This window comes from Schistocerca cancellata, chromosome 7 (genome assembly GCF_023864275.1).
Source record: "Schistocerca cancellata isolate TAMUIC-IGC-003103 chromosome 7, iqSchCanc2.1, whole genome shotgun sequence".
Classification (NCBI taxonomy): domain Eukaryota; kingdom Metazoa; phylum Arthropoda; class Insecta; order Orthoptera; family Acrididae; genus Schistocerca; species Schistocerca cancellata.
Window position 1 is genome coordinate 404,915,290 of NC_064632.1, and position 23,645 is coordinate 404,938,934.

Sequence of the window (23,645 nt, forward strand, 5' to 3'; positions counted from 1 at the left end):
TCCACCAGGATGAACGGCCAAGAGCAAAGTAGACCACCCTGTGGCACAACATGTTGCTGAACATAAGAGCCTTGATTTCAATGGTTGCTTCACTACCCAAGCCATTTGGATCCTTCCCTCCACCAATAGCTTTTCTGAATGGCCTCAACCTATGGTAATGTACTGTTCCCACATCCTCCACCCAACAGTTTTCTACCCTCTGTTTCCCGTCACCTTCTCCCCATACTCATCTTCCACTCTCTTTGTGTGCTGCCCTCTCCCAACACACTCACCCATCTTTTCCCTGCCCTCTCTTCTTTTTCGCTTTTTTCCCCCTCACATCCATGGCCCACAACTTCCCAGCAGTGCTCCTGTTGGCAGTCTGGTCCCTGTATACTCTGCCAGACAATGCTCCTCTCTCCCCCCACCCATACACTGCTACCCCTTCCCCGCCCCCTCTGGATTCCTGCTTCTATTCCACTTGAAAGTTGACCGAGCTGCCGGTTTTTGTTGTTGTTGTTGTTGTTGGTGTGTGTGTGTGTGTGTGTGTGTGTGTGTGTGTGTAAGTAGCACTGCTTTCCCTACATTGCTGATATTCCAACCTGGAGTTTCCATTATTTGATTTTACTCTAGCTTTCGTTTGTAATAAAATCGAAACCTGACAACCCTGGAATCCATGGGCAATAACAAAGCCACTGCAGGAGGCTGTGACCAGGTAACAAACATTCTGATATTTTCATGTATTTCTCACATTTATTAAGCAGTAATTCACATGAAGTTGTGAGGCACAGACTAACTCCTGACAATTCCAGGTTTTCCAGACAAATTACTACAGTTCCTCTTTCTTTCCTACGTTGAATAAGGAGTTTTCTATTCGTTAGAATATAAAGAGGCATTTTCTAGCTCCAAAAATGCATGTTCTCTTGAATCCTGCTGAAGTAACCAATTCTGTCAGGACACACACCATTGCATGTTACATTAAACTGGTAAATCACATTGTGATATATGGTACACAACTGAGATAACTTACAAATAACTTGTGCCACTCATTCTGTGTGTGGAACCCGTAACAAGTAGGTCTAATATGGGATAATGAATGTAAACAAAGAAGGGCAGCATGAATAGTCATGGGTTTGTTTGACCTGTGGTTGAGCGTAACAGAGATGTTGAAGAAACTCAACTGGCAGACTCTTGAAGATAGAAATAAACTATCCAAAGAAAGCCCATGTACAATGTTTTAAAAGCTGGCTTTAATTGCTGACTTTAGGAATACACAACAACCCCCTCTGTATCACTTGCATAGGGATTGTGAGGACAAGATTAGGGTAACTGCGGCACACATAGAGGCATTTAAACAATCTTTCTGCCCGCACTTCATACACAAATGGAATGGGGAGAAACTCAAATAATTGGTGCTATGGGATGTACCCTCTGCCATGCACTTCACAGTGGTTTGCAGAGTATGGATGAATATGTAGAGCTGCATGTTTCAGGGAGAATGGGGAGAGGGTAGGTGGAAGTAGTAGTAGTTGTTTTTGGAACATTTTAGTGAGGTTGTTACATTTGCATATTTCGCTGGTCAGGGAGGAAGGGGGGGGGGGGGCAACCAAACAGCAAGGTCATTGGGCCCATCGGATTAGGGAAGGATGGGGAAGGATGTCGTTAGGGAAAACCTAAATCAGGATGGCCGGATGTGGGATTGAATCTGCATCCTCCCAAACGCGAGTCCAGTTGCTAACCACTGTGCCACCTCACTCAGTTTTCCATATTTAATTAGATATTAAAATTGAAACCTTCTGTTTATCCTTTACAGAACAATAACATACCTGTAAGTAATGATATATTATAAGTTCGATCCCACAAAAATTACAATACAAAGTGAATTATTCATTACCGAGTTACGTGATTTAAATGTTGTTAAATGTTCAAATGTAGTTTATGTACAAAACATGGGACATCATTCTTTGAATGCTTTTTCTCTGTGATAAAAAATAACTATACGAAATTAAATCAAAACAAATGAGAGCTCTGCATTGGGGTGAATGCCCTTTAATAATTGGAACCATTTATTGTGTTTTTATGGGTTTTAACAGTTATTTTGAACTATTGTCTTGGTGTGAATCATGACTTAGCAGACAAAATGGAGTAGCATAGTTGATTTATTTGTTGCTTTGTATGATGACCAACAAGATAAAATAAAATAACTGCTCTCTTCTCATACTCCCTTTTAAAACTGACAGCATTCTTGTTATGTACACTCATAAGTGGGAACTGTGAGTTAAAGGTTCTTTGCAATTTTTTTCTCAATAGTTTCCAGATTTGTTGACCACATCATAATTTTCATTTTGGATAATATTTGTCACTTGTATTTAGGAAATTGTAATTAAGGTGCCACACCTAGGTGAACGAAAGACGTGCAGTGTTTAATGTCTTATTAAATACAACATAGTGTGCAACAGTTTTGTACAATAAAACACAGCAGTGTGGAAATAAAAATTTTATTCGAGGTAAGACTGAAGTGTATAATTATAGTATAACTATATTGGCAGTGAACAGTAAATAGAACTTAAATAATGAAATGTTAAACAATATTTACAGTTATGTTATAAAAAAGTACATTCACTCACATTGTGCACCTACTGTACATAAACGGTATCACATTACATTTGCATCAAGAATACGAAATATTCACACTACTCTGCAAATTTCTGGAATTCATGAATTATTTCTGATATCCACTACTACACTACCCATATTCAGACAGAACAATGTAGATACAATTTTCTCTCACTTAATAACACTTCTTTCAATCACATTTCACATATTTAGACCACAACATGGTTATCATTTCTTCCACTTACATATCTAGCAGATTGTCCACCTCATGACTGCGTCATTCAATTACACACATGCACAAAAGTATAGTGGGAGTTAATTTCAAGCAGAAATATCATCTTTCTGTCATGAAATCATTGTGTGAATTGTTTTGGCAGTATCTTATGGGTTAAATCCCTCGAACACTAAATGTATAAGTGTTAGGCACAATGCAAAATTCAATTATAATAAAGCCTGACATTATTTAAAATATTACACTCTTTATCTTACACTAGCATCAATAAATTAATTAATACAATATGGCCTTAGTCAAAAGAACAATTCATTTGTATCTTACAAGTGAAATTTATATTTCACAGAAATATTTTAATTCTTTCAGTAACCAACATTATATTCATTTATTTTTCTATTTGACTTCTCAGAACTTTGGTTTCCATGTAAAAAGCTTCTGCTGCACCTTTCATAAGGAATGCAAAGATTATAGTTTTGTTTAATGCAACAAAGAAGATTCATGGTACATCAACCAACATCTTCCCTGTCACTTGTTGCCATTATTATGTTACTGAATGCCTTTGGACTATTTATATTCAAAAACTTTCATGATTTTTAATATCACGACAGTTTATGATCAAAATTAAACCTAATGATTTTTATAAAGCAGTCCACTTAAAGCAAAGTCAATACTGTAGTGAGTACAGTATCTCTAAGTCACACATGAAACACCACACAATTACTTGACTGATTGCTAATTGCATTATTATTAGAAAGTGCAGTTTGTTGTTTTGGATTTGTTGAACTCTTTACTTAAATATCTGTGTTTTATTAATGCCTAATACAAAGGATAAAACACTTTTTATAGTAGAAACCATACAGTAATTCCTTTAAGCAGGAACAACTGTTAATTTTTTGGAATAATAACAAATTGATGAACAGTGAAAGGATAAGTATTTAGCAGTCCATCCAACATTAACAAACCTCTTCTTCTTTAGTACCATGTACATGAACAAGGCACCATTTCTGTCAAGAAATGTTCAGCAGTATTCTGAATTTCAGCACGGTCATTACTCCAGCATGGTGAAACAATCAAGTTAAAGTGCAAAGAACTGGTGTCACATGTTTCAGGATTTTGTGTACTGAAAAAAGGACAGAAATCCAACAAGAAAGACAATTATATGCAGCTATTGTTTTTTGAATGCCGGATTAAGAATCTACATGTCTCACCACTGAAAAAGAGCCCCACTAACATGAGAAAACAACCTTTGACTGACTGAGTTGCTGAGTTTCTTTCTAGTGGTTGCATTCCTTAGCCTCAGTACACAACATTGCTGAGGCGATTGTCGTGGTTGCTCATCATATTATCCATGACAGGGGTTTGTGTGTCTGCCCACGCTGCTACAACAAAGTTTTCAATTTCACACTCATTTGTTCCTCTGCGAATCCGGAAATATCCATTTTCACCCCATTGGTCACCCCAGGAATTAGCCACAATCTGGAAATGATAAACATTTTCCAAGTTAAAATATTTCACAGTTAATCTTTGTGGAATGTATATAGTATGGCAGATGAATTTACATGTATCTGTAGTTTATTGAAAAGCTTTCAAATACAGTTGTAACTTAACTCTTTATATGAAAAGCCAAATTAATATCAGCTTTTCCATTCAGCACATTAGGATGATAGCTGCAATGTTTGTCATTTCTGTACTTGTTCTTATATTTTAAACTAAACAAGGCTTGTTCAGAAAGTAAGCATACTATGACCATAATAGAGTGTGTTTTTTTTTTTATTTTTGAGGTTTGGCAACACTGAGTGGTAGAGGGGGGGATCCTCTGACCAGAGTGAAAATCACAGGCCCCTGGTAGTATGAAGACTCATGTTTCAGTGTCCAGTTGTGTGAAAGATGCCAGTAAGAAATTCCGTGAAGTACAAGCCACACAATATGGTTATTTTCCTACTTGCAGAAGAATAACACTTTTTTTTGTGAATCAAAATGTTTAATGGCAAAGGTGTTATGAACAGAACAAGTGCGTTTTAAGTGGTGAAAAGAGTTTAGTGGAGGCAGAAAAAATGTTAATGAGGAACAGATGAGAGGGAGACCTTTTATTTTCAGTGATAAGTTTGTGCAAAAAATCAAGGAAACTGTTCATGAAGACCAACAATTGACAGTGGATAAAATTTCTGTGATGTTTCCATAAGTCTCCAGAGTACTCCTGTGTGAGACACTCAGAAATTATGGGATACCAGAATCCCCGTGTAGGATGGGTCCCCAAAACAGCTGACAGATGAGCAGAGGGAAATCAGCTGAGTAGTGTCCATGAGTTTTTTGAGCAACTTGAATTGGAAGGTGAGGATTTTCTGAGCTCTATTGTGACTGGAGATGAAATGTGGATGGCTTATTAAACATCTGAGACAAAAAAGACAGTCATCACATTGGTGTAATTCCAATTCCCCATCTGCCAAAAAATTCAAAACCACAATTTTGGGTAAACATCATCAAGTGGGGGAAGGAGCTGGTGGGAGAGTTATTTGAGGAGAGCACAAAATGTTTGTGCCATGGCTCACCATGTGCACTGAACAGCATAGTGATTATGTTGAACAAGTATGTCAATGATATCCTGTAGTTATATTCTAGCAAATATAAGAATCTAGAACACTTATTTTCTGAACATGTCTTGTAGATGCAATTATACTAATTCAGGAAAATAAACAAAAAATACAAAAAGGCTGTTCCCATCTTCAATTTCAGTATTCAGATTCAGATGCAATATGAAACTTAGCATTTTCACTCCATTGTCATACTAATTTATTTAAAACTCCGAAAAATTTTATTTTAAGATTTTTTTATCAGATTGGACTCTTCCACAGCATGGCCTTAGTCAGATATCCCCAATTTCATAAATTAATTGAACCCTGGTAGCTGCTATAAAAAAGCTGGTTACACATACACCTAAAACATTCTTTAGAGGGTAGCAGTAATTAATCAATGAAGAGAAAAGTGATAATGATTAACAGTGTATTATATCTTGGAAAAAAAAAAAAAAAAAAAAAAAAAGAGGAAGTTCTTGAGCTTGCATCCAGGTGGCAGTGTTAAAACACCATGACATTTCAAAGAGTGCCATATTTGTCATAAACTCAAGCACTTCTTTCACTATGTTGACAATATTTTTGTAGTGTATGCGCATGGCAGGCAGCCACTGGACTGAGTTGCTCAACCACCTTAACAACATTCATCAAAACATCATTTTCACTACAGAAATAGAGGAGAGTGGTTATCCCTTTTCTGAGACATACTGATAAAGAAGAAGGCAGATGGCACACTGGGCTAAGTGGCATATGGGTAGAATACCCAGAGAGACTTGTGCCTGTGAGCAATGAGCTGCCACCATTCAGCACAGTGGCAGTAGTGCTAACCACTCTGGTACATAGGACATACATCATCTACGATGAAGAATATCTCCCAGGTGAAATAAGAAATACAACACCTGAAGGAGGCATTCCACACAAATGGATACATTGATACACAGATTAGCAGGGCATTCAAGAAGAGAAAAGATGTAGCAAACCAGGAAGTGGAGGAAGAAGACAAGAGATTCACTTTCCTTCTGTATGTGGAACTGCTTTCAGCCAAAATTGTGAAGCTACATGAAAAATCTTCTGACCATGTCCAGGAACAAAAGAGTACCTTGACACTGTGAAAGACCCATTAAAACTCAATGTACCTGGGATATACAGCATTGCCTGTAAATGTGGCCAACAACACATGCGGCAAACATGTTGTGGTGTTTTGAAATGCTGCAAGAAGCATATCAGAGATGTAAGACTGGGACACACAGAGAGATCAGCATAGTATCAAGGAAGACCCATACCTTTGGCTTTCAGAACACCTAGATGCTATGCCAAGGAACTGGCTATTGGGACAGCATTACAAAGTAATGCATAGGGAGTATTAATGAGAACTTGGTCAGTAGAGACAAGAGATTCCAACTGAGTGCAGCACAGAACCCAGTGTTAGGGGCAATATGAATAGTGTGCGCTCAGCACCATCCAGTACAAAACACACATCTGGAATGCATAGACAAATATGCGAGCACCGCCTCCATGCACACCAGCTATCCCCACTACCACAGCTTCACCACCTCCCCGCCTGTTGCTCAGACAGACCCAGCCACACACAGCCCAGTAGAAGAGGGCATTAGAATAAGTATTACAGCATCCACAATATCTTGACACTTTGTGGGGAGATGGTGAGTGTGACACTCTTCAAAACTTCACTGTATTTTAATACTACTAGCCAGTGGAAACCCGAGAACTTTTGGTCAGTAGTACACGTCCGGAAAATCTGTATTCACAGTATGGTAATTCCTTTACAATATACAAGCTTAAGATTATTCTAAACTGGAATGATCACTGACATGCATAAAACAGAGCAAATTAGTGATATAATGATGGTGTACAGTGATAACCTGTGCAAAAGAAAGAGAACACTGAAATAACAATTGATGTAGTTTTTATTTTACAAATGGAGAACAAAATATGAAAGGATTAATTAATATACTTTAATCTGAAAATGAAAAATATATGTGTGAAATTATGCTGTCCTGTGTCTACGGAAAATTCAACTGAAAAAACTAATAAATTATCAGACAAAAATTGCTGGCTATTGCTTTTCTTTGGGAAGTAAAATCTGTAGTACTGCCAAGAGACACATATAAAAGGAAAAGTAACAGACTTTGTAGCTTTCAGATGTAATACTTCCTTCTTCGGGAGGGGAGGGGGAGGGGGAGGGGGAAGATGGGTTGGGGAGGCTTAGGAAGGAAGGGCAGGTTACTTGGATGCCAAAATGAGAGAGCCCCACTTGTATTGAGGATTAGGTTAACAGAGATCAGTACTTAATTCTGTTAACAGAATCTATCAATATGAAAAGGAAGAGCTATCTTTACTGTAGGAACTAGTCTTTATGTGGCCAAAAATACAGAACCCACACCTAATGAGCTTGTAAAGGCAACAGTGATGAAATCTAAATGGAATTTTTATATTTTATGAAATTGCCAAGACCGTTAATAGTTATAGTTCATTACTGATAACATGATGTAAATCTTTAAAATTTTATTTTTTTGTTTATTCTTTGGTAGCAAAGATGTGATGATTCTGGGATAGCAGCTAAGAAAAGTCAATAAAGAAGTGTTAAGCAGGCCAAGTGGTGTGTGTTCTTGGTGATTTAAAATTAGACTAAATATCATCAAGCAACATCTTTTGGGAACTGCCGCAAATATTACATTACAGCAGTTATATTTGGTGTCCATCAGGGAAAACATTGTGGTGTGACACATCCACTGCAAATATCAAACCTTATATTCCTCAACCTTTTCGTTATCAAATATTTCTTCATTTTCATGGTTTAGCTCATCCTGGCATAAAGACAACAGTGAAACTGTTGAGTAGCAGAGCCATTTGATCAAACATCAAAAGTGATGTGTGACAGTGGACTAAATCCTGTGTCAGTTGAGTAGCAGAGCCATTTGGTCAAACATCAAAAGTGATGTGTGACAGTGGACTAAATCCTGTGTCAGTTGTCAGAAAACCAAGGTCACCAAAATACCTAACCGCTGTAACATAACATTTACGGCAGTTCCCAAAAGATGTTGCTTGATGATATTTAGTCTAATTTTAAATCACAAAGAACACATGCCACTTGGCCTGCTTAAGACTTCTTTATTGACTTTTCTTAGCAGCTATCCCAGAATAATCACATCTTTGCTACCAAAGAATAAACAAATAAAAAATTTAAAGATATTACATCATGTTATCAGTAATGAACTATAACTATTAACGGTCTTGGCAACTTCATAAAATATAAAAATTCCATTTAGATTTCATCATTGGTGCCTTTACAAGCTCTATGTGGCACAAAACTACACATTCAAGGGATATTAAGGAAGTACCGAGTGTTTCCTATCAGAATAAGACAACAGAAAGATTGAGATCAAAAATAACATTTAAAGAGTCCACAGGTTCAGCCGTCCAATCACTTCTTTTGCAGCAGTTATTTGTGTCCAGGTGCACTGATAATGATGTTACTGAGAACTGCAAACACAGCAAATTCTCTCAGTCTATGCAATGGTCTTATAGCCATAATTAACTAATTGATCACATTTGGTCAACTCTCTAATATACTACACAAAGAAGTTGTCAGATATCCTTGATGACTATTGTATAAAATTGATTAAGGGATACTAGGTCTCAATGTTACTGTCCAGAAGTTGCTCATCATCACAAACAAAGTGCAGTTTTCTTAGAGGTGTACACCATTGCTGTTATCAGTAGTCTGTGGGGGTAGTATAAGAAAGTTTTATGAACTGATGAATTATGGAACATGATATGGCACACTGACAGATTGGTGGTCCCGATAGGGGCCTGGCAAATGGTGTTTACTGGTGGTGCTGTGATAACAGCGAAATGAGATAAAAGGTGGTGTAATGGTCTGAGACAGTTTTTCCTGGTATGAGTTTAGACTTTTCGTTTTGGCCATTGGCAGAAATTTCAATACAGCAGTTTGGAAGTAGTGCTTTCCCATACCAGCTTTATAATTATTCTGTTTGCAAAACAAAGACTGTATCATAGTGGTTTAAGGATGAACACGTTGGTTTACTTCAGTGGTCTGCTCAAAGCCATGACTTGAACCTGAGTTGATAAATCTCATTTGGATGACCCACAATGTTGGCCACATTATATAGAGGGAAGGAAAGAGAAATAGATGGATATGATGGTCACCTCTTAAGTTTTTACAAGTGATCTGTATACATTTGTGCTGAGGTGTGATATCACTACTGTATTAAAATTTATCAATTATTTTTGTTAGAAAAATGACAGCTCCGAGACTGGCCTTGTAGTTTTTTTTTATTGTGAGCATTTAAAGCAACAATATTTTTTAAAAATGGAACCTTCATGTAAAGGTTTTTCTTATGTTTTTGGTAAAGATGTAACTCAACAACAATGCCTTGAATCACTCCAATCAATTTTTGGTAATGAATCATCTTCAGAAAAGAATTTTACAATTGGTTTGTGGAATTTTGTCATGACTTCCACCAGCAATGAATTTTTTGAAATTCATTCAAAATCAGTTGTTTTGAAATAAACATTGATGCTGTGTGAAACATGATTGAAGATTGTATGTGTCTCAATGTGAGACAGACATTCTTAGAAAACTGGAGATTTTACAAGAACATTTAGCTGTTGAAGATATCTTTTTTGCAGTGGATTTCACATAGTTTGACTGAAACTCTGAAGCAAATTCACCTCACTTTATAAGGAAATACTTGAACAAATTGACCAAAGAAATGGAAAATAACAAGAGACAAAACATGGATATGTTGATACGAGCTTGAAACTAAACAGTAATCAACCATTTGAATGTCCAAGACAAACCAAAATAAAAAAAAAGGTATGTTCGACTAACAGTTCCAAGTAAAGCATGGCTTGTTTAATTGGTTGCACTGGGAAGGTCATAATGATTGCTTTAGAGAATTAAAGAACAGTTAATGATGAACGGCACACAACAATTTTTCAGTAGTAAGATGAGGAAAAGAACTGAAAACATCACATCATTCTTCGTCATGACAATGCCACCTACCAAAGCACATGAAACAATTGCTTATTTGATGCTGGAGAAAAATGTCTAATTAATGTTCCATTGCCCAGCAAAAGACTTCTTTTTATTCTCCTATGTCAAACAAAATACGGTTGAACAGCAAATTTAGTCATTTCAGGAAGCAACTGAATCATTACAGATGCATATTTTTGAGGCACAAACATCATGATGGGGAAAAAAATATTTCTAGGGAGAAAATCAAGAGCTGAAGTTTTGGAGCATACTTACCCAGTACTTGGTTCCTTGAGCTTCTCCCCAGCCAACAATACGCACAGAGTGATAACCAGTTCTCTGAGTTGTGTCAAGCATTGAGTGTCGGTAGATTCCACCACGGTACATGAAGAAGTCATGGTACACCTTCATAGTGGCTATTGAAAGAAAGAAAAATTATTGTTCTTATGCTCATTGTTCATATGGTGGTGTGAGTCATCAAAAATGTAGCACATCTGTTTCGTTACAGGTGCTTTTATAGTGTAGAACATTAGTTAAAGAAATAATACCACCTTCATTTATTATTGTTTAAGATTGTTTCTTGCTGGTCACTGTTATTTCTATAGTTCATGGGAATCAACACAATATTATCGTGAATTCAGGAAGCTACAAAAATTAGGAAGCAAGAAATATTCTTTTTATTGAGTGACAGCCTTTGATTATTGAATTTGTTTTTTACATTTTATCTCAAATAGATATTCAATTAAAAATTTCACTTGGCAGAAATGTTAGTTTTTTTAACATACTACAGTTATTTATTTTGTTGTCTGCAGTTCTGTCAGAAAAATTAGTGCTGTCTACATTTAATGATGTAGTTTTACTGTTAAGTAATACCAAGTAGGATGATTCACACCCACCACCACCACCACCACCACCACCACCACCCACCCACCCACCCACCCACCCGTCAATTTTCTTCCCTATCTTTCCCCAAACCTATCTGGCACTTCATGTTTAATGATCTCAAGACCCTAATGTTTCCTCTTCACTAGTTTGTAATAAGATATGAGCATCACATAATTGCTTGAAGGAATGAATAAAGGTGTAATAAAGTGTTTTAGGTAAGTGGCATTTCCTAAACCGGTACTGATTTTTAGGTAAAAACACCTTTATGAGGAATCCTACATCTCAAAATCCACTTCATGGATAGCCTAAAATAACAGCAGTGAAAGCTCACCCTGTACAGGTCCAGACTCCATAATCTCGTGCATGATGTCCTCCTCAGAGCCAAGCCGGTAGGCTGGTCCGGTGCGGTACAGCTCAGTCCTGGGTGGTCCGTACAGAGTCCTTGGTGGTGTGCAGCGAGCAGTCAGCAAGTTTGCACGGCGACCCAGACGGCACTTACCAGGGGTGCCACTCTGTGCTGTGTATGGGTAACATGGCTCGTCCACCACACTGTAAAATACAGTCCATGCTTTTCATTTATTCTCTACTTATTCTTCTGACTCCACATGTTCGGGGTTTCTATTAGCAGCTGAGCAGAATAATTCCTCTTCAGCAATTTTCTTCAACAAAAGAACTCTACAAAAATATTGATATGTGAATTCTAAAAATGGAAAGCCTGGAATGAAATAATATGAATTAGAATAGTTTCTCACCACACAGAAGAGACACTGAGCAGCAGATATGCACATTTAAAAGTAGACTGTTGGAAAATATCAGTGCCACAGAGCCTGAAGATGACAGAGACCATGTGTGTTTGAGTTGTGTGTGAATATGTGTTTGCTTATCTCTCATCTGATGAGGGACTTTGTCCAAAAGCTGGTATTTTCCAACAGTCTACTTTTAAATGTGCCTTCCTCCTGATCAACACATTCTCTGTGTGGTGAGTAGCAACATGGAACTTAAAAAAAATTTCTGAACACATGGAGAACTGGAGAAGGCAAAATGGAAGTATTTGGAATGTAACAGTAGAGAAGGGTGTAACCCTGAAAACATGACCTCACTCTAGGTAGGCAAGGCCCCCCCCCCCCCAACCAAAAAAAAAAAAAAAAAAAAAAAAACTTAGGTCCATACATGTATATTTTCTGTAGTTTTTATTCTCGTACTTATTCTGCTAGATTTACTAAACATCTTCTAAAGCCATCCCATTGATTTTATACACCAGTAACCCATAGAAGGATCATTATTTCTTTTGTCACATATTGTGCCAAGGCAATATGAGTTTTAGCCTTCAACTTGTGTAGATTACAATGTTTCAGCTGCTTTCTCTTTGAATGCTTCAAAGTCAACTGGCATTTCATTAGCACTCAGTTATGATCAGCATCAGTTTTGGCAGCTTAATAACTCTTACACTGCTTAACTTGATTCCTGAATTTTTATTTATCCAAAAAATTACCAATATGATCTCCTCTTTGATCCTCTGAAGTCTTCCATGAGTTCTTACTTCTCAAGTAAGCCCTAGTTTTTGAAACAAAGCCCTAGTTTTTGAAACAATGTTATGAAAAGGATAGTTGTTACTTACCTTATAGCAGAGATGCTGAGTCAGAGATAGGCACAACAAAAAGACTGTCAGAAAGTGAGCTTTCAGCCAACAAGCCCTTCATCAAAAACAGGTAACATACACACACACAGTCACGCAAATGCAACTCTCACACACATGACAACAGTCTCTATCTGTTGAAGCCAGACTGCAAACAGCAGTGCATTATGGGTGAAGCAACTGGGTGATGGTGGTAAGGAGGAGGCTGAGGTGGGGAACAATAGCCACATAAGGATGGGGGATGGTAAAGTGCTGCTTGTGGGAGCATACAGGGATGAGGTGGAGAGAGGGTAGAGCAGCATGTGGAGAGAGGGTAGAGCAGCTAGGTGCAGTCGGGAGGTTAGACCGGAGGGGGGGGGGGGGGGGCAGGAAGTTTCATATCAGCGCACACTCCACTGCAGAGTGAAAAATCTCATTCAGGAAGGAGGATGTAGTGCTGCAGTGGGAACAGGGAAGGGGCTAGATGGTTTAGGATAATGTTCTCAGCAATGGTCTGGTCCAGCTGTTTCTCGGCCACAATTTATTGGTGGCCATTGATGCAGACAGACGACTTGTTGATAGTCGTGCCCACAAACAAGGCAGCACAGTTGTTGCAGCTTAGCTTGTAGATTACAGGACTGGTTTCACAGGTAGCCCTGCCTTTGATGTGACCAAAGTGGAGTAGGTGGTGGTAGGAGGGTGTATGGGAAGGTCTTGCATCTAGGTCTATTACAGCCAGAGACCGTGGTCATGTATATGTGAGCTGTATTTGTGTGTCTGTGTATGTGTATGTTGTCTATTTTCAATGAAGGCCTTGTTGGCTGAAAGCTCACTTTACAATGGTCTTTTCGTTGTGCCTATCTGTGATTCGGCATCTCAGCTATTTGATGAGTAACAACTATCCTTTTTGTAATATTGTTATATTCCATCCTAGTTCTTGAAAGGCACATTCATGATGACTAAATTTTTTTCCAGCATGGAGCTCTCTTTCTCTCCGGATTTCCAAGTTTGCAACTGAATGGCTGCCACCATGATCCGGGCCCCCTGCCCTCGTTATTTTTATAGTTTCCCAAGCTGTCTTCATTAGAGCTATCAAGTCTAAACAAATCAACAATACAGTGCCTAAAAAGTGGACTTGCAACTGAATACTATTGTCATGAATGGAGACAACAGATATGTAAAGGTAATGTTCAACACATGGGAAGAATGTGTTATTTTACACTCTGTCAAAGAAAGCAATTAAATGATAACAGGAAGGCTGAAGAATATGGTGAATAGGTTATTACAGATATAACACATATAGTAAGACAACAACCAGAAACAGATTTTGAGCTAGTTAGCCCACTAATCAATGTACTCAATCATAGGATGGCTGGGTAAAAGTAAAATCCCACAGCTTGACAACACCAAAACCTTGCAATTACAATTCCTACTCCTAGCTGCCATTTCTCTCACCAGTCCAGTCTCTCATGCATATTTTATGCTATGCCACTTTCCTTCTCCCTGAAGGCACTACTTAGTTTTCTGGACTTGTTATAACCACTCAGTTATGCAGTCTTTTGAGGAACAGAAACTAAACCACATAAATGTCAAAGCATAATGTTCAGTTCCAGGAGATCAGACAATAACAGGGCCATTCCCTCCCACCATTTGCTTACACAAAAACACAGTAAATCCCTCAAAACATGTGAAACAGTCACTTCTGGCCTACAGATTGAAAACCAGAAGATAGAGATAAATCACCTCTGGGCCCTTAAAAATGCTCTAGAATATTAGTCCAACCACTATGAGCTAATCTCATACACCAACCAATACAAGCAACAGTAAAAAACCTAACTAAACAAAACTTAATGGCCCAGTGGATGACCAGTCACAGTTTATACATATTTTGTAGCTAAGCTAGCTTCGCTTTTAACTACGATGAATCATGGATATTGTGAACACAAAACTATGCCCAGCAGGTGAAAATAAGCACAGGTCATAGGAAGGGTAGCAACAGTGATCCTTGGAACTATGGCCTGATGTCTTTGACATGTATCTGCTGCCAATTTTTAGAACATATTCTGAGCTCAAACATAATGAGACATCTTGAACAGCATGGATTCCAAAAACATCATGCATATTCAGCCCAGCTCACACTTTTTACACATGGCATCCTGAAAATTATGGATCAAAGCAGTCCGGAGATGTGGTGTGTATTGACTTCTGCAAAACATTTAACTTGGCACCACTTCAATGATTTTTAATGCAAATACAGACATATGGAGTGTCAAACAAAATTTGTGAAGTGATAGAGGATTTCTTGATGAGGTGGATGTAGCATGTTGTCTCGGTTAGGATGTCACCAGCAGACTTTCCCAGGGAAGTGTTTTGGAACAATTGTTGTTATGTTGTATATTAATTACTTGGCAGACAATGTTATGCTAACTTCAGACTTGTAACAGACAGTGCAGTTATCTACAATGAAGTATAATCTAAGAAAGTGGCACAACCATTTATTAAGATCTTGATAAGATTTCAGGGTCAGGTAAAGATTAGTAACTTACTTTATACATTCAAGAATGTGAAACTGTGCACTTCACAAAACATAAGTATGTAGTATCTGATGAGTACAATACCAATAAGTTGCAGTTGGAATTAGTCAACTCATAAAAATACTGCTCGTAGGGATACGAAATGAAGCGATTACATAGGCTCGGTCAGAGACGAAACAGGTGGTGGGCTTTGGTACATTGGTAGGATACTTGGAAAATTTAATCACTCTACAAAAGAGACTGCCCATCAGACACTTGAGGGACACACTAAATATTGCTCAAGTACACAGGACCCATACCAAATAAGACTAAAGGGGGATGCTGAATATAAACAAAGAAGAGCAGCACAAATGGTCTTAGATTTGTTTGAACCATGAGAGAAAAGCAAGAAGATGCTGAAAAAACTGAACTCACAGATACATGAAGATAGACTCAAACTATATGGCTAAAGCCTACTGTCAAAATTTCAAGAATCAGTATTAAATGAGGAAACTAGGAATATTCTACAGTCTTCTATGTATCGCTCCTGTTAGGATAATGTAAAAAAAGATTGGACTAATAAAACTGCATAAATATATACTTAAACTATCATTATTACTGTGCTGAATAGTGAAATGGGAAATAATCTCTATCAAGAGTTTCAAGGTGACTTGCAGTGTATAAATCTACATGGTGTCTGAGAAGTCCTCATACTGCTCTGAACTTTGTGCAAGTGGAGAAATAAACCATCATTTTATCAGTATCCCTGTTTTGAAGCTGACTGCATTGTTCTGCTTTTGTTTCAGACAGTGTCAAAGATTGGGCACATATTAATATAGGAAAACAGGACAGGAAACATGTGCTGCCATAGCTCAATCAGATTGGAAGTCTCAAATCTTCTTGGATAAAATCTGCTGAGCTTGAAGTAACAGGTCATCAATGTATTATCATATTAAAAAAGATTTGAACATGAAAGGACTTAATTGATTTTCATGAATGAATTATCTGATGATGAGATGTAACAGAAAGTTACAGCCTGTTGTGGTTTGTCGGCACAATTTTCAAATTGGGAACAAATTAAAGCACCATTGACAATTTTATTTTCTAACTGCACACAACTGTTTTCAGGTACTAAGGCCATTCTCAAGTGATTACGAGTCTAATGTAGTGTACCGGAGGCATGCAGATGCTAGTCTGCATCCATGCTGCAATTTGTTTCCAAGTAATTATTACAGTTGTGAATACCCTGAACCATCATGTTCAACATGATGTAAAAAATTGAAATACTGTGTCTATATCAAAATTTTATCTTTTGATGAATGTGTTATATATCGCAGTTCACACAGCAGGAATGTAGTTATCAGCTCTAACGAAAATCTCCACTATGTGCAACAATTGAAAAGGAACCCAATGTTACAATTTGGGCTGGAATGTCATCACAAAAGCTGAGTGGGCCACATTCTTTTAGACAGGTATATGAATGGAAATTTTTATTTGGATGTCACAAATGTGATTAATAGCTCAAAGAGATGGGATCATGGATCATTGTTACAGGAGAACAGACTCCCTGTACACTTTGCTATTTAGGTGTGGCCACTGGATTGGGTGTGGTTCAGAAACATCTCCAGCCCAATTGAAATGACCATCACGAATCCTGTAACTTACTACTCCAGACAACTCACTGGAGAATAACGTGGGTCAATGTTGATGCAGCACTAATAAGGAATTGTGCCGAAGTCTCAAAAGCACAACTCATGAGATGCTCTGCAACATGTCAAGGAGATGATGTAAATACTCTTTGTATGATGTATGGTAGTGCACATTCTGGTGCACTGGATGGATAGTTTTATATTTAAGTGCTTAATACACAATATAGGGTGTTTAAGAAGAAATAGCAAATATTTTAGGAGGTGGTAGTATAAGCTAATTCAAATGAAACTTTCCATATAGTATGTGTATAGAGTTAAGTTTTCATTTCACATTGCTGTATCCCAGTTGTTATGGGTTTACTGACTGCAGTTTTTATTTTGAGGTTCGAGTTGGGAGTTTCAGTTTACATAAAAGTGATTTGTAAACAATGTCTTTTACGAATCCCTACAAGAAAAATTGAGAGGCATCAAGTCTGGTGAACGAGCTGGCCACGACACATCTCTTCTGCGTCCAGTCCAATGATATGGGAATTGTCTCTGCAACTCATTTCTAGCCATCAGTGAAAAATGTGCCAGATACCCATCGTGTTGATACCACATTCTGTTTCTTGTTCCTAAAGGTATTTCTTCCAATAATAGACCTAATGTTTCTTGCAGGAAGGTGCTGTACTTCCTACAATTAAGATTTCCTTCGATGAAAAATTGGGGCCTATAATTCTGTCCCACACCATACATTCAAAGACCAAGGTTTTTGGTGTGCAACTTCCGGCAGGCAACATGTATTTTCAGTTGCCCAGTATTGGATGTTATGCAAATTAACATTCCCATGGTTTGTGAATGTAGCCTCATCAGTAAATAAAATCAAATTAATAAATGTGTCATCCCTCTGAGTCTGAAGTTGAGCCCATTGGCAGAATTCAATGTCACGCATACAATCCATACCAGTTAATTCTTGGTGGGGACTGATATGGTAAGGATGATATTTATGTTGATGCAGAACACGAACAACACTACTCTGGCTCTTGCCAGATTCCCTTACGACTTGACCCGAACTAACACAAGGATCTTGAACCGCAATGGCAAGAGTACCAATTTCAGTTCCCTCCTTAATAACTTTCCTTTGTCAGATATGTTTCCGATGCATTAAAGATCCAGTTGTTCTCAATTTATCATACACATATTTAAATGTTCGACGTGTAGAGTGAGTATGTTGAGGATATCTTTCAGGTGATAAGTCTCTAGCTCTCTCTGAATTTCGTTGGCATTCTCCATAAATGAGAAGCATATCGACTTGTTCTTCGAAGGAATATATCATTCCCATTCGCTTTATTTGGTGATACTAGTCTTACCATTCCTATTAGTGTTGTATTACAAAACCATCGAATGGTGTTTACATGTCAATAGCACGTTAGATGGATACTCCGTATTCGGCGAATATTTACTATTTGCATGATATACAAGAGAGAATTGTCAGAGCACATGCTTCAATAAGTGCCGAAGTGATAACCAATACCACTCAATCCGTGATAAGAAGATTGCAGCACTGCATTCATACCAATGGTCTTCACTTCAAACACCTTCTGTGAATGGTCGTTCATACCACCCTTGTGGCCTTTGTTGACCTTCAAGAACCTTACTGTTGCATGTCATTGGATTCGTCTCGAGAGCCGCTATCAGAAAATAAGTATCAAAATACAGCACCCCATTTAAAAAAAAAACAAAGGTGACCTTCATATCCCTGATGCGACCCCACCTAGCAACAAAAAGCCAACGTCATATTATGGACCCCGATTTCCATCCGGATGATTACTTGGGCGTTGTGTAAAAGTGGATGATTACTTGGGCATTGTGTAAAAGTTTGAAGTAAATCGGTCAAGACCTTTCCGAGGGTTTTGGTGACAACGTTAAACAACGTCTTGTCTTTATGTAGTTGTATAGACTTCGTGTGGCTCAGTGGCCGGGTGCTGGACTTTCAATTGGATGCCACTTGGACTGCTAGCATATCCCTAATCTACTCCAGTTATCCAACCGGAGAAGGGGACCTTCAGTCTAGCGAGGAATCTGAATCAAATGTTGTTTCTGGCGACTCCTCACATCGTTGAAAGGTGAACTCCAGGTTACAGGCGCACTTAAGATTTCTGCGATCCTACCGGGTTTACAGGCACAAAGTTCACCACAAAACCTAGGTCCGACAACAGTGCATCGAAACGGAGGTCGAATTTGTTACTTTGAATTCAATCATTTGCCTTTCCTTAAAACATTCTGTGAGTATTTGTTTAGGTTATATTCTAACACCTGTAGCTCTGTGTCCAATAAAAACTGGACGCATTTTATAAGGAATGTTTTATTTGGATTTCTTAATTTTATCACCCCCTCGCTGAGTAACTGGCACTGACCAGATATGTATTTATTCCAGTCCTCTGTTAGTCCATGTCCTCCTTACCCCTCTGTCCATCTCCCCCTCCCCCTCACTGTGTATCACCTCCTACCCCCTGCCATCTGCTTCTCCCCTCTCTCTATCACCTCCTTTCTGCCTGTAAGTCCATCTCCCCTTCCCTCCACTAAGTTCACCTCCTCACACTTTCTAAGTCAATGCACAGCTCTTCCCTCTGTCTGTCCATGTCATCCTCCCACTGTCTGTAACACCCCCCCCCCCCCCCCTCTGTCCATCTCCTCATCCCTACTCACTGTGACCATCTCCTCCTCTGCACTGTCTGTGTCCCTCCTCCCCCACTCTTCATCCATCTCAACCTCTTCCCTTTTCAATCTATGTTGGTCCGTCATGGTCAGGGTACATGAGCTGGTAAGTACCTTTCAATGTCCATAACGTCACCAACAGTCCTATACTTTAAGGTATTTTATTTTATTCTGAAAGTAACCAGTTTTGGCAACTCATTTTGCCATCTTCAGGCCACATACGCTTTTATCCAAATAAACGAACTTATTGTATAGTGCCATAAAACAACTCTGTCGCTGTCACTGCTTCGTATGAAGCATTTGTATAACAATTGGAATTCACGGTATCCAGTATTTTATGGCGCTATACATAAGTTTGCCAACGGCCTTGCCGCAGTGGTAAACCGGTTCCTGTCAGATCACCCAAGTTAAGCGCTGTCGGGCTCGGCTAGCACTCGGATGGGTGACATCCGGTCTGCCGAGCGCTGTTGGCAAGTGGCGTGCACTCAGCCCTTATGAGGCAAACTGAGGAGCTACTTGATTGAGAAGTCTCGGAAACTGACATACGGCTGGGAGAGCAGTATGCTGACCACATGCCCCTCCATATCTGCATCCAGTGACGCCTGTGGGCTGAGGATGACACGACGGCCGGTCGGTGCCGTTGGGCCTTCATGGCCTGTTCGGGAGGAGTTTAGTTTAGTTTTAGTTTTTTATACGATAAGTTCGTTTATTTGGATGAAAGTGTTTGGGGCAGAAGATGGCAAAATGAATTGCCACAATTGGTTGGTTTCAGAATAAAATAAAATATCTTTAAGTATACGGCTGTTGGTGAAGTTTATTGACACTGAAAAGTCTTCCCTTTTCTGTCCATTTCCTCCTTCCCTTCTCTGTCTATATCCGCAGCCACCTTCCCTCTCCATGTCATCAACCCCCCCCCCCCCTCACCCCCTGTCTATCCTCCACCCTGATACCAATCTGGTGGTTCTTAACCCCACACTGTTTGTTTCCAGGTAGCAAGTAATATGTGTACCAACTGTGGCTGAAATCGATCCATGGCTTTAGGAGGAGATTTTTACCTTCGGAATTGCAAGACTGCGCACTTGTCACATATATGTAACATATTTGAGACATATTTGTGTAGATATTTCACCCGTACCTGTAGCAAATTTCGCCCTGCAGTTTTGTTTCCACGCACCTCAATATTTGTAACGTCGTATCCCCCGAACAATATCTCCTACAATGATATAATTTTCATGTTTCTTATGTATAATTCTGTACATATATTCAGCAGCGTATGTGGATGCTGTCTCCGAAATCTGTGGCGTATCGAGTTAGTAGCAAAGAAATAATAAATTTACACATCATGCATGATGCGGCAGTTTCTCACGCATCTCAGTGTTTATGATGTCACATCTCCTGAACTACGTCTCGTACAATGATGTAGTTTTGGAGGTACATTCAGTGATATATATGAATATTTCGTCTTCTTCTTCTTTCGCTTTACGCCATAGCCCCACAGCGATCACAGGGTCGGCGTGGTTACAACGGATTTGGCAATGGTTTAGGGACGGCCGGATGCCCCTTCCTGCCGCCACCCCGTACCCCCCCCCCCCCCAACCCCCAGGACGGGATCAGTGTACCCCAACTGTGTCTAGTGTAAACCATGAAATAGTGTGGACGTGTTCCAAATGTCTGTGACGCGTGTAACTGAGGAGGAATATGGGGACCAGCCCATTATTCACCTAGTGGGATGTGGAAAAAAGCCTAAAAACCACATCCAGGCTGTCCGGCACACTCGTCGTTAATCCGCCGGGCGATTTCGATCTGGGGCCGGCGCGCCTACCCGAGTCCAGGAAGCTCGGCTACCCTGGCGGATAGCGATATATATGAATACTGTCTGCAAAATGTGTCGCGAGCACAGTAGCCTAGTAAAGAAGTAATAAGTTAAAAGATCTGGACTGATGCGGCAGCTTTACTGCACGGATAGCGAAAATGTAAGCGATAAACTTTTTCCCTTTCATCACTTTACGGGGTGTCGTCAGCGAGAAAAAAAGGTTTCTTAATGGTTTGAAATCGTACAGTACGTAAAGTTTGTCGCAAGTCGCTAAGTTCTCTCATTCTCAAATACTGGATAAATTGGTTCTTGAGCGTATCTTTGATCTGTCGTTGCAACTACAAAAATGCGTGATTTTTTTCACCAGACGCGTTTCGCTTTATTGAGGTAAAGTATCTGTGTTATGCACAGAAAAACAACGATGAGCTAGGAGACGGCATTTCCCGATGTAAGCGAGAAATCAACCGAAAAATCACCGTAAGTACAAATCAACCTATTCTTAACGAACTGTTTTTCAATCTAAAAAGCAAATCAAAATGCAAATAACTTAATTACAGACCACTGATAATGCTTTACCTCAATAAAGCGAAACGCGTCTGGTGGAAAAATCACGCATTTTTGTAGTTGCAACGACGGATCAAAACTACCCTCATGAATTATAAAGCAACTACGGACACTATGGCCGCACAAATGAAGAATTTGATTGGATAAATTAAGTCTGGATATTCATAAGTCGTGGGCTACACTTATTCTTCACCCCAACGCCTTTGATAGATAGTTGGTTCTTACACCTACAGTGGCTCTTTCCAGACAGTGGTATGTGTGCCAGGTTTGGTCGAAAGGAGTCGAGTAGGTCAGGAGGACATGTGGATCATACGTGCATACATGTGTGCTTCAGTTTTTGTATTATGTATGACGTCCTCGGGAAAAATGCGGGCCGCGCGGTTTGAGGCGCCATGTCACGGATTGCGCGCCCCTCCCGCCGGAGGTCCGAGTCCTCCGTTGGGCATGGGTGTGTGTGTGTTGTTCTTAGCATAAGTTAGTTTAAGTTAGTTTGAGTAGTGTGTAAGTCTAGGGACCGATGATGGCTCTGAGCACTATGGGACTTAACATCTGAGGTCATCAGTGCCCTAGAACTTAGAACTACTTAAACCTAACTAACCTAACGACATCACACACATCCATGCCCGAGGCAGGATTCGAACATGCGACCGTAGCGGTCGCGCAGTTCCAGACTGTAGCGCCTAGCGACCGATGAAAAATGGCTCTAAGCACTATGGGACTTACCATCTGAGGTAATCAGTCCCGCCGCCTGGTGTGGACGAGCGGTTATAGCCAAAGCCCACAACCGCCTCCGACTCCTCAAACTCCTCTCTGGCCGGACATGGGGGTTGCACCCCTCTACCATCCTCCACACCTACAAATCCTTAATCCGTCCCATCCTATGTTATGGCAGTCCTGCCTGGATATCTGCCCCCCCCAAATTCTATAAGTCCCTCCAGATCCTTGAGCGTCATGCACTCTGCCTCGCCTTCCATATACGCCTCCCGTCCCCCACGCGGATTCTCTATGATCTCATTCCTTTCCCCCATCTGCTCCTATTCCTCGAACATATCTGCATCCTCTACACCTCCCGCCGTCTTGAACCCCCTCACCACCTGGTTGCTCCTCTCCTCTCCGATCCCCGCCCCCTGCCACGTCTTCACCATTGTGTCCTCCCTAACCTCCATCTCTACACCCTACATCTCCTTTCCCAAGGTGGCTTCCATCAACTCCCCCTCCCAGATGATGCCCTCTCTCCCTCCATTTATCCCTCCTATCAACTCTGATCCTCACTCCCCCTCCTTTCCTCTGTCCTTTTCCCGGGCTCCCTCTCCCCCCCTTCCATCTCCTTTCTTCCCCACCTCCCCTCTCTTTGCCCCCTTCTCTCCCCCGAGTCCTTTTACATTTCCCTCCTCTGCCTCCTCTCATTCCCTCTCGCGTCTGCCCTTCTCCCCCTTTATTAATCCTCTCCCTCCTTGGTTCCCCCCCTTTTCGTTTTTTCCTCTCCTCCCTCCTT

The 23,645-nt window shown here is 39.8% G+C and overlaps 1 protein-coding gene across 1 annotated transcript in view; it reads right to left on the minus strand.

Moving 5' to 3' along the window:
• Positions 1-2,461: 2,461 nt before the first annotated feature.
• Positions 2,462-23,645, minus strand: part of LOC126092078 (tubulointerstitial nephritis antigen-like) — a 570,548-nt gene continuing 549,364 nt past the window's right edge. Inside the window, exons 8-10 of the mRNA XM_049907500.1 lie at positions 11,631-11,848; positions 10,691-10,830; positions 2,462-4,303 (exon numbers count right to left, since the gene is read on the minus strand). Of these exons, the coding sequence (XP_049763457.1) occupies positions 4,124-4,303; positions 10,691-10,830; positions 11,631-11,848 (538 nt within the window). The 3' untranslated portion in view covers positions 2,462-4,123. The remainder of the gene's footprint in view (positions 4,304-10,690; positions 10,831-11,630; positions 11,849-23,645) is intronic.